The sequence below is a fragment of the Eutrigla gurnardus genome (genome assembly GCF_963514095.1).
Source record: "Eutrigla gurnardus genome assembly, chromosome: 13".
Lineage (NCBI taxonomy): Eukaryota > Metazoa > Chordata > Actinopteri > Perciformes > Triglidae > Eutrigla > Eutrigla gurnardus.
In genome coordinates, this window is record NC_139936.1 from 16156830 (window position 1) to 16168743 (window position 11914).

The following is an 11914-nucleotide window of genomic DNA, read 5'->3' on the forward strand; positions in this document are numbered from 1 at the left end:
TGCCACTCAAAAGTTATTAATTAGTAGGCTCGGTGGTTTCCATGATGTCTTTCCTAGCAGTCTCCATTGTTATTGTGTGTGTTCCACCATTAAGGGCCTCCTTTCTGTGTGATACCTGCTGCAATATTAGTACATATACTGTATGTTTGAAAGTTTCCAATGTATTACAGTGCGTGCATCGGCCAGTGGGTTGCTTGCTTATCATATGTAGTGACAAAATACTTCTTCTTCTTCATAATTTTTTCCTTATTTATTGTTTTATTTGTTCCAAGCTGTAGTAAGTCACACAGCAAGAAAACGCATGCACTTATTCCTATCAGTTCATGACAGATTTCCCATTTGGTTTGGTTTCAGTGAAGGACACTCCTGGATGCCTTCCACATACAAGGATGGATTACTGGACAAGCCTCACAGGCCCTTGGGACCAAACTGTCAGACGCCCCCTGGCTTTCACCTGCAAAATGTCATTCAACTAGACAGGTACCGACCACGAACAGAGGCAACATGACCACAAAGAGTCACAAAACACCATAAAGAGACATGGAAAATACTACAAAGCCACAAAAATGACTATAACTAAACTAAAAAATTAGCACAAAATTCCCACAAAGACACAAAATGACAAAAAGGAGACTCCCAAACGACTAAAAAGAGTAACAATATTTCCAAAGAGACACAAATGATTATAGAGACCAAAGAAAACAAAACGAAATACCAAAAAATGACCACACAGAGACATAAATTACTAAAAAGAGACTGGAAATGACTACAGATGAACAAATTAAAGACACAAAAAGTTTAAGAGAGACACAAATACGACAACCCAGAGACACAAAACAACATCAACAAGAGTATGGAGGTCGTAGGCCTCTCTAGCAGGTCTGAACCCAGAAGCCCTTTGTCTCATAAATAAAACGCTTGTCCACATGCAGCTCTTTTAGACGGCAGACCGGATACATGGTGTGAAAGGGGAATGAGGCTCAGCAGTCTCCACATGGAGACGCTTTAATGTGGTCAAACACTTTGATCATGTTCCTCAGAAACAAGAGTTATCACATTTATGAGACTAAATATAGTGCATGTTGTGATTACAGAGCTGTGTGTTACTGTACTTCTCATAAAAGGAACAGTTTAGTGCTCACACTGTTGAAATGAATGTAATCCACTCCGTGACATGGCCACTTAACTGCACACCAGGGCGAAGAATGCTTTGAAAGTCAGTAATACCAATGAAATTAATTTGTCAGTATGACTTACATGACGCCATCATGTCCCCTAAAGCGTTAAAGAGAATAGAGATGTCTGTTAAATTAACCTCTGCCTCACCAGAGCTCACACCCCCGGACATTATTCATGAACCTACAGCCGTCCTACCAGGGTGTTAGCCAATCGGTGCTCTCACAGCTGGTGAGATGTGTTGGGCCCTCATCTGATTGGCCGGCAGCTTCTCTGGTGAGGCCCGTGTACTGAGAGATCAGTGGAGGATCTCTGACCCGGGCCTCTGCTGAGGGGATCTATTGGACAGGATGTGGTGGAGAGGGGAGAGCGTTAAAGCCGTAATCTTGTTAGAAGTGAAACTTTCACCGACCTGCAACTGTCAGCCATTGATTAGATGGATCTGTGCTGAAGCAGTGATCCTGGGTTCAGAGCGGCTGCAGGAGTCGAGCACAAGATGGAACTGGCTGGAAGAGAATGCTGTTTTCCATTTAGGCCTCCTACTAATGGCCATATGTTATATATGAGAAACAGAGTGGCATTTCCGCTGATCATATTCCAAAGCATTTAACAGTGAATAGTACTGTCTACAGATTTTAAAGGTCACAACCATGAAGTGATGATTCAAGCCTGACAGATAGAAGAATAATGGAGGTACTATAAATACACACTGATGCATAATATTCCAAAATAAGGATTTATTCTTTTAATATAATAAGATGGTGGATTAAAGGAGGAATTGTGCAGAATCACCATTTTTGCCCTCAGTTTTGTATTATTATGGATCAATGTGTCATAATACAGTACACAATAGATTAATACATAATAATAAATCAGTGATAATAATGAATAATTTGAAATGCATAGACCTTCACATGGCAGGGCATCGAGATTAATAGATAAAACTCTCTTCATGGCCACACAGACCTGTAGGATTTGGGTCCCGGATCAGTTTGCTTGCTTTTTCTGTAATGTTCCTGTTTATGAATGCAATCAGTGGTAATCAATAATCTACAGATTAGATACACCGAGTCCAGAGATGGATCAACCGTGGAAACTTACCTCCGTGTCGAGAACAACGATGCTTTTTCCGGCACGTTTTCCCAAATTCCACACTGAAGTTCATGTGCGATTCACGGCAAAGCATGAATGAAAACAGTGCAACCTGTCAGTGTAAAGACTTTTGTATTTATTACAAAATATATCCAAAATATTCTCCATCCACTGGTACAACAGGAAGACTGAAACACGGAATTTATTCAACCCACGTCTGCGGTACGTTTTGAAACAGCAGCAGCGCGTGCAGCTTGCTCTCGTATCCGTAAATGTTGTGTATGGTGGTCTACCGGAGGGAACCTGAAACCTGAAGCATTATTTATTCACCCTTCCTCTTTTTTCGCAACACACACAATCCTGATTTCTGTCCTAACCCCGTACAGGAGATGAACTCACTCCACTTTAAGTGGGGCTCGCCGTCTAAGTTTTAAAGTGCCTTTTGGATCCGGATAATCAATCATTCATACATTCATTAATTCAGTCACGGCTGATCTTTCTGTCTGGTTGCGGTCGAACCAGGACTCGAGTCTGCTTCGCGGTACTGCTGAGCTGCGTGGAGGCGGATTCTGTGAAGCATGTGCGTACATACGTGTGTTGTTAGCCTCAGCGCACTGTTTCATAAGTTCCCATGCAGAAACACACACATTCAACGATCACAAACAGCCATCGTGTCTGCGCTCACGATGATGCATTTGGCAACAGGAAGCAGAAACTTTTCATTTGAGCCCAAAACTGTTTGTTTCCCGACAGAAATCAAAGAAGTCAGTAATTAAAGGTGCGACACACGAGATTGGGAGCATTTCTCCGCTGTTGTTACACAGCGGAGACTTGTTTGCTGTTCCATTAATGCTCAGAATCCCACGTATCACACCGTCAACTGCTCTGCTCCGAGCCAACCGCATAAAACCCATCAGAACAATGAAAACACTCCCGCTGAATAGCCTGATTAGCTTTGCATATCCAGCACAGGGAATGGTCGAAGAAATATCCCGGCGTCTCTTCGAAAGCACTTGGAAGACATCGGAGGTCGGCTTTGTTGATGAATGATTAGTCCCCAATTCATATCGTCCATATTTGTTTTCTCCATCCAGTAACCTGGGCTCACTGAAGGAGGCCAGGCAGCGCTCAGGCGCTCACGAGGCTTTTTTGGTGCACGTTCCCGGCGTCTCCTGTAGGTTGACCTTGGATCTGCGTACAGAACAATTAGTTAATCACGCTGTATTCTTCATTTTAGGAAAGTGTATCTATAGGCTGCAAAAACTGTGCTTGGTTTGTCTGTTTGGTTCGTGTGAATCTGTAAAAACAGAAGCTCTTACCTGTTGTGTGTCATGTGACTCTTGACCAGGTGGCCGGCAGCCAGAGCAGCCATCAGCGAGAGCTCTCCAGCCAACACGGTGGCACACACCACCCGGGCCAGCTGCCGGGCGTTCTCCCCCGGACAGTCCTGGTTGGCACCCTGCACGCCCAGCATCTACACACACACACACACACACATACACACACACACACACACACACACATGAATTCAGGATATGAGCTTAATGCATTGTGATACATGAGTCAACGTACTTAGCAGAATGAACATCATGTATTTCCCATTTGCCTGCAGGTGGCTGATGGTGTGTGTGTGTGTGTGTGTGTGTGTGTGTGTGTACCTGGAGGCAGGCTTGCTGGGGCGCCAGGTTGGTGCCTCCTCCCACAGTGCCCAGCTCTATGGAGGGCATGGTGCAGCTGATGTACAGGTCCTCCCCTGTTGGTCCCGACGCCTCCATCAGAGTGATGCAGTTACTGCTGCCCACTGACTGGGCCGGGTCCTGTAGGACACACACACAAACACACACACATTAACACAGGAAACTCGAGACCACGTAGAAACAATGAGACGCACAATAAAACTGCCTGACCTGTCCACAGGCGATGTAGATGGCGGCCACCAAGTTGGCGGCGTGTGCGTTGAATCCTCCGATGCTGCCCGCCATGGCGGAGCCCACCAGGTTCTTACTGATGTTCACCTCCACCAGAGCTTCTGTCCTCGTTTTCAGGACCTGCAGCACAACAGTGAATGTGAGTCTACTGATATCGAGTTCAAATGGGGTCGGAGAATAATCCATAATAGGAGAGGCTTTTGATTTATGATTGTGAATGGTGGGTGAGGCATAAAAGGAGTGGAGTAACATCTACTGGAGCAGAGAATGAAGTCTGTCTCCCTCTGTGTGTGTTGTAATCTGATCTCCTCTGTTCTCTACTTACATAACTGGTCCTCGCATGAACATTCAGTACATTTAGTACATGTTTGTGCATGTGTACATGTGAGCTTAAGGCTGCTGCTCTGCACTCATATGACGGTTACAGCCGCCCAACCGGTGGTGCCGTCGTGTTAGCGTAGCACCCGCCCTTCAGTCCCACCCTTGAGTGACAACTTCTAGCTCTGTCAGTACTTTTGCTGACTTCAACGATTACACACTCTTTGGAATAAGTCTAGTACACTGTGAATGTGACATGAGGGTGATAATAAATACTGGCTATTATAGATATTTAATTGGATAGGTCCACATTTACATGCATTTTTTAATCTATTACTGACTATCGCTACCATTAATTTAGAGGAACAAGAATGGGATTTTATTTTTAATCAAGAAAAAAGAGAACAAAGGCCCAAAGCAACTGTCTACCTACGACATATGCTAAAACCACCGACGCTTCTCCATTCACGGAGTCTGAGAGCTAACAGTTTCCAACCTCATTCTCAAACACGTTGACATAATTCAATGCCACCGGTTTAAAGTGGTCGATGCCAGTAAAGATTACAGTACGGTACAGTGAGCTGCACTCTCAGGATGGGTTCTTCCTACCTCTCTGACCACTTTAGCGGGGATGGTGGCCTCACAGACGGCAGACTTTCCCCGGCCTTCGATCCAGTTGATGGCGGCTGGTTTCTTGTCGGTGCAGTAGTTCCCGCTGACCGCTATGACCTGCAGCTCTGGGAACTGCTGCTGCAGCCGGCTCAGAGCCTGCTCTGTACCCTGCAAGGCAGACCAAGTCTCCTTTGAGCGAGGGGGACGAGCTAAAACGCTCTGAGTGTATGAAATAATACACGGTCATTACAAACAGTTACCTTAGAGATCATGTTCATCCCCATGGCATCTCCAGTCTTGGAATGGAAGCGGATGTAGAGATTTCTCCCGGCCAGACCGACCAGCAGCTTCTGGAGCCGAGCAAACCTGCACCCGACAGCAACAATAGACTCTTTCATGCAAAACCAGTATTTCACACACACAAACACAGAGCCTGTACTTTGAATTCTGGTTCTGTCCGTGTCAGGTTTCGTGTCTCATACCTGCTGGTGTTGTCAAACGCCTCTTTGACGGCCTGAAACCCATCGGTGCTCTCCAGCCAGGCCTTGACCTCGGCAGCCTGGCAGGCAGACGGCAGCCTCACTACGGGTCCTCGAGTCATGCTGTCAGCCAGGATACGACAGCTGGCTCCGCCTCCCAGCTGACCACAATTCAGATACGGAAAATATTAGCACATGAATAAATTCTAGATTCATAGAAAAGTTCTTAATAGAAACTCTTTTTTCTTTAAATCACAAATGTTGACCACCTCTCTAAGAGGCATTATAACAGTGTCATGCAACTTTTGCCTTCTGAGAATAACAGGCATAAGTAACATGCAGGAGTCAACCGGGGTCTGAAAAGTGACGCCAATGCTGAAGTGCTTTAAAACTGCATTCTTTCAAATGGCCAGCAGGGTGAGGGTTATCAGTGTAATCACTGAGTCTTTGGAAAACAATATATTCTGCTGACACTCACGGCGATTGCTCGACAGCCGCGGTTGGTGCTGGCAACCAAGCAGCCCTCGGTGGTTGCCATGGGAACCTGGAACTGCTTCCCATCCAGATGCAGCGGTCCAGCCACGCCTACTGGTACGGGCATGTAGCCAATCACGTTCTCACAGCAAGTGCCCATAACCTGAAACAACAGAGACTTTGTAAAAACAGGAAGCAGAGATACACAGAGCAACGTAGTTTGTCTTTGTGTGTGTGCCTGTGTGTGTGTGTGTGTGTGTGTGTGTGTGTGTGTGTGTGTGTGTGTCTTCACCTTGGAGTAGTCGTAGTCCGTGTACGGTAGGGTGGAGAGTGCAGAAGGAGAAGGAAGTTTTGCGGATATCATCTGTCTTCTTATGGCCACGCCCCTCTCTGGTCTCTCCATCATGGTCTCCAGTTTGTACGCGGGGATGTGTTTGGAGTTGACCAGCTGCATCACCTCGGCGTCGCTCAGGAAACGAGCCCCCAGCTGCAACAGACACAAGTCCAGCGGTGACTCACTAGTCACTGTGTCCGCCGTGTGATGCCATTGGGCCTCAAAAAGCTCCCCCCATAGACTTACATTGGGAAAGAGATATCCCTAAATCACAGATACACTCTGAGTGTTGGAGTTTAGCACCTTTAAGTGTTAACAGCTCATCTCTGTTCACAAATGATTATCATTTTTAAATCTTCTCATGTGTCAGTGGAGGAGAAACGAATGTGTTGAACCCTCAACCTGCGTGTGATGTGGACGGCTATGTTGTCTGAGAGAGCGGTTCGCTGAGTAGATGTGAGAATCAGTGTGTCGTTTCTATAAGCGTCACGCTGTAATTGGTTCGGCCTCAGAGAGAGAGAGAGTGGAGTGACTAAGCTCATTACAACGTAGTTAAATCACACACCGCCTCGAGCGCCGCGGTCTTGTTGGCGGGACATGACTCGGCGGTTGGAAACGGACACCACGGGGAGCTCGGACGCTCGGGCCGCGGTGACGTAACAGCTCAGCACAGTAATCGGCGGTGAGAGAGGCGCGATGCCTTACCTCGGGGTTGTTGAGGATGGCAACACATTCGTCCAGGTCTCTGCGGTTTGGGGGGAGGCTCGGCTGGTCCATCTCAGACCCGGGCCCCTCCTCTTTGTCCCCAACGACAAAGCAGTTCTTTGGCGTGGGATCAGCGGCCGGGGCAGACAACGGCCGAATGACCTCATCTAGGGGAAACAACGCAGAGTTGGAAACCGCAGCACTACACAAGTCTTTCTGCTGCATCGCCGGACACAAACGCACCTTTTGCCACCTTGTCGGCAGGCGCCGGGGCCGCCACGCTCGGGGCAGGGGCGGCAACGGCGGGGGCTCGGGGAGGGCAGGGCTCCTTCCTGCAGCAGGTCTCGGTGGGCCGACGTGGGGCCAGGACGGGGGCGGACATGGTGATGGGGTTCTTCAGTGACAGCGTAGACTCCATCTCAACCTGCTCAAAGAAGATGTACTTGATAGCCAGCAGCAGGGCCAAGGTGAGACAGATCACCTGCTCGATGTCCATCGTTATCATCCTGAAGGGGAAGAGACAGCACGGAGTCATATTAGTGATTTTATACACAAAATATGTCCCAAATATACACCTTGATGTTCTCATTAACACTCTCACACACGACACTTTTAGCTCTGTGTGATTTCCAGACTTCATGGTGTCAAAGTCAGAAACATCATGTCATTTAGCAAATATGCCTACATATACATCATGCGAACGTGGGAGTTAAAAGCGCATCACGAGCCTCACCTGCCGAGGTAGAAGTGCCAAAGCGGTGTCTCTGGCTCAATCCTCCGGGGCGAGAGGTGGTCCAGCTCCATGCCGACCCGTGGGACGCCGACCGTGGTGTTGATGGACAGCGGCTCAGCGATCCAGCGGCTGTGGGCGTGAACCATCACCAGGCCCAGAGACTGCAGACGGAGAGCAAGGGGGATTAGAAATCACACTCCTATCGGCACGAAAACAACGAAGCAAAGGGAGCGGCGGCGTTACCATGATCATTTTGACTCTCTGGGTTACAGGGTTGGGCTTGTTGTCCTCCTCCTCCTCCATCACTCTGGAGAAGTGGCTCAGCTGCCAGATGGGATGGCCCTCCTGACTCTCACGGGACAACTACACCAAGAAAACACATCGCGGTCGATCAAACTTACATTCACACACACACACACCCACACACACACGATGAAATACTGCAGCCTTACCTCCAGCACCAGGGAGACGCACGCCGGGAAGAACGTCATGAACACAAAGTAGTTGGCCAAGACGGACATGCAGCCGAAGCAACACATGATTTCCAGCTGGCGCACACCTGGAAGACACGAGACGGATGCTCAGGTGGAGAATTCCCAAATCCAACCGCTCATGTTCATCAGAGTGCAGCTCAAAGGCTGCCAAGCGGCAGCACGTACCCGACATGGTTCCCACGCCGATCACCAGGCACTCCACCAGGGCGTCCAGAGTGAAGGTGGGTCCCAGCACCGCCATGCCACGGCCGATGTTGTCCCTCACTTCATCCTGAAAGAAGGTCAGGAGCACAATATTCCAGTCAGGGCTACCCGCCGGATTTCATGTCAACTATTTAAAAATATGAGGAGTGACCGTCTCTTCGTACCTGAGAACTGGAGCTCAATGCGTACTTGGCGAGGGCGCACGCCTTGGAGAGGTCGATGAGGAGCAGGAAGAACGGCAGAGCCTCGCTGGGGGACACAAGGAACAATCAACAGGAGTACTTTTAAAAGACACCGGTGAGAAAAGACAGCGTGCATACAGAGTTGGTCCTTACTTGAGGCCCGTGAGCTCTTTACCGAGGAAGTGAATGACCACGGTGCTGAACACGAAGCTGGAGAAGATGGTGAAAAGGCCGGCGATGCCTGCGAGAGAGGAGGGGGGGTGCATTTTAGAAAAAAAAAAATCTACTTCCTCTCTGGACAGCAATATGTACACATCGATATTTTACCTAAAATGTATTTGGAGCCGAGTTGTCTCAAGTTCTGGAACTGGAAGTAAATATAGACGATGGCGATGCAGCGTGTGATGGTCAGGATGATGATGTCGCTGCTCAGGATTTGCTGTGAAAAGAAAACAAAAAAAGGAGTATTGAGTATTGTGATGGAGGTGAAGACGGCAGTGTGATGACACATCAGGGGAACGCCAGAGACGTGGACACGTTTTTGAATGTCTGCACCAAGTTTAATGGCAATCCATCAAGTTGTTGTAGTTTGTCCTGTGGTCATGGCTCTACCGCTGCTAAAATGTCATTTTTAATGGAGATAAGAGCTCTTGGACAGAGATGTGCGGTTAGTAAACGCATTCAATCTGTCACTATGTCAGCGTGACATACGCCCTGAATTGTGGGAGGACGGTCCCGAGACGTTTTGAATGTAGGATTCACTCACCTCCTCGGTTTTGGGGCAGTCAAAGTTCCAGCCACAGATCTGGTCGTTGCCGGTGAACATGTTCATGGACATCATGCAGATGGTGAGGGTGACCGTCCCAACGATCACCTCCCAGGGGTGGGAGGCCACCAGGAGGCCGTGCATGCGGAACAGGCGGGTCAACATGGTGCAAACGGGGCTGCCGAACAATACAAGCAGAGCAACGTGAGCTGGGAGAAGCCGGAAGGGCAACTTTTACGCAACACCGTGGAGCAACGGAAGCGTTCACACCATCAGCAGGTCACGTCAGAGATCTGACATTTATTTACTTTACACTTCAACATTGAGGGACGCCCGGATTGACAGAAATGCCAATGCAGTTCTGCAATCCTCCGACTGTCACTCATTTCATAGTGGAATAATAGGTGCATTGTGGGTAAAGACCATTCAAACATTGTTGTGGCAGTAATCATTGCAGAGCAGGTAGAACATGTCACGCAGACAAAAGTAGACTTGTCCTCGACAGACATCTAGCCCGGAATAGGAAATGATTTTAAGACGATACAGCTAAATCACAAAAAAATATCATTTAAATCACAGATGTAACGTGATTGAATTAAATCATTCTTAATTCTTAAATGTTAAAACGTAAAAGACGTTAAAAATGACATTGAAGAATGATCCGAGTACATTTAGTGTTTATCATCTGAGAACAGGACAATAGAAAGAAGCTAATTTGGGTCTAAATAAAAAGACAAAACCATTTTCCATCAAACAGCTCAAAACTTGACCCTTCATAAATTTGGAGACTTAGGCCTACTTTCTGGCTTTGAGAGAGATTAGCTCATGTTCATGAATGTCGATCAAACTACAAAAAACTAAAAAACTAAAAATATTTTAATTCATAATTCAGGCGGTGTTCCCCTTTTACTTTTTTTTTTTTTATCATCAAATAGGTTATTTTCTTAAATTAATTACTTTAACGCAATTTGACATAATTTCAACTGCGTCCACTGGTTTGGAAAAAATAAAATAGAAACCACATAATTTAAATTTTCATTTAGAACCCAAAAATGTATCATTACTCCATATTTATATACATGATATGAACGTTTGGGGGTAAGATAACCCTCTATAGATGAAATGCTCATGCTGCTTATTAAAATGACTTTTTTACAGTTCGTGTCGCAGCCATCGTATCAATGTCCGCTGATCACGGAGCGGCTTTACCGCGGCTATACGGTCTATTCTGACGTCGGCGCGCGTCAGACTGCATTCAGACGTCAGTGTTGCGCATCTTTATGTATAATGGCGACTCACATAAGCGTTATACATCTTTATTAAAATGATATCTGACTTACCTTAAGCGGGTGTGAGTGTGAGTGTGAGAGGGAAGAGGGACCAGATTCCAGGCTCCCGGTGTGCAGCACAGAATACCGGTCTCGCCGACGCACGCTGTGCCCCCTCCGCCGCGCAGACAAGGACCGATGGAACGATGGCACGCTTCTGCATCATCCGACGCCTGAGCCAATCACGTCGGTCACCTGCTCCGCGAGCGTGTTGTCCACGCCCCGTTTCCTAGGCGACAGCAGTAACGGGGGCATGGCCAGAGCGAGGACGCCTAATCTCGCCACCAGACAGACTCAGAAGGTTGAACAGGGAGCCTATAGCTTGTTGAGGGAGTGGGTTAGTATTGGTTTCCCTCATAGATGAGCAGCTTGATACACATTAACTCAAACGTTTTTTTTTTTTTTTTTACTTTATTCTATTGCAGCTGTTTTTTTTATCACTGTAGACATGAGCCTGCATCACATTTCACAGTATTGTGTAGGCTACAAAAAGAATGTTTTTTTCCTTTCTGTGAGTTTTCTGTGAGTTTAGTGCTGCTCTTACCAGTGGTGAAGCCAGGGTCCTTTTGCAGGCGCTCAAACCTGGTCTAAGTCTAACCTCAGAATATCATTTTAAATCTGCTATTTTATAAGAAACTTCAGGTCTTCACAATAATAAATATACTAGATTTTCCTCATTCCTCGTCCAAAAGTGTACCTTCGCACAACCCGCTGTGTGATTTATACGTTTGTTGTTGTTGTGTTTATAGATGTATTGATTAACCGTTGAATGTGAAGATGTCTGTGTGTGTGTGTGTGTCTGTGTGTGTGTGTGTGTGTTGGCTTTAATCCCCAGCAATAACAGGTCTTTTGTTTACCATTACTGTTATGATATTATGCATAGAGGATAGAGCAAAGCAATGACATATAGCAAAAACAAGCATATCTTTCAGAGCGGACTAAATGTTTATGGTTAGAGCGGACATACATTTTCATAACTGCATAGGCATATACACGCATTTGTACTCTACAGAGTGGTGCAGGGGGAAAAACTACATGTTCACGTGTGGAATGGGATTCTCCTTACATAATGGTTCATGGCCACTGTTC

General features: G+C 46.9%; 1 protein-coding gene across 1 annotated transcript; it reads right to left on the minus strand.

Annotated features, from left to right (window-relative positions):
* Nucleotides 1-2383: 2383 nt before the first annotated feature.
* On the minus strand, nucleotides 2384-10859 carry hmgcra (3-hydroxy-3-methylglutaryl-CoA reductase a). Its single transcript, XM_084025628.1, has 20 exons — nucleotides 10838-10859; nucleotides 9498-9675; nucleotides 9059-9170; nucleotides 8885-8972; nucleotides 8714-8798; nucleotides 8511-8616; nucleotides 8304-8410; nucleotides 8095-8214; nucleotides 7852-8012; nucleotides 7362-7624; nucleotides 7119-7285; nucleotides 6372-6566; nucleotides 6084-6242; nucleotides 5609-5766; nucleotides 5387-5492; nucleotides 5124-5294; nucleotides 4176-4316; nucleotides 3927-4085; nucleotides 3588-3742; nucleotides 2384-3459 (listed from the first exon to the last, which is right to left on the minus strand). The coding sequence occupies exons 2-20, from the start codon at nucleotides 9660-9662 to the stop codon at nucleotides 3405-3407; spliced, it is 2673 nt and encodes an 890-aa protein (XP_083881754.1). The 5' UTR covers nucleotides 9663-9675; nucleotides 10838-10859; the 3' UTR covers nucleotides 2384-3404.
* Nucleotides 10860-11914: the final 1055 nt, after the last annotated feature.

Excerpts from the sequence above, each read along its gene's own strand:
- hmgcra (XM_084025628.1), bottom strand. The coding sequence starts at position 9,662 with ATGTTGACCCGCCTGTTCCGCATGCACGGCCTCCTGGTGGCCTCCCAC. Across the intron at positions 6,243-6,371 it reads CGGACTACGACTACTCCAAG|GTTATGGGCACTTGCTGTGA; the intron begins GTGAAGACACAC and ends CTGTTGTTTCAG. Across the intron at positions 5,493-5,608 it reads GCGTTTGACAACACCAGCAG|GTTTGCTCGGCTCCAGAAGC; the intron begins GTATGAGACACG and ends TGTCGGGTGCAG.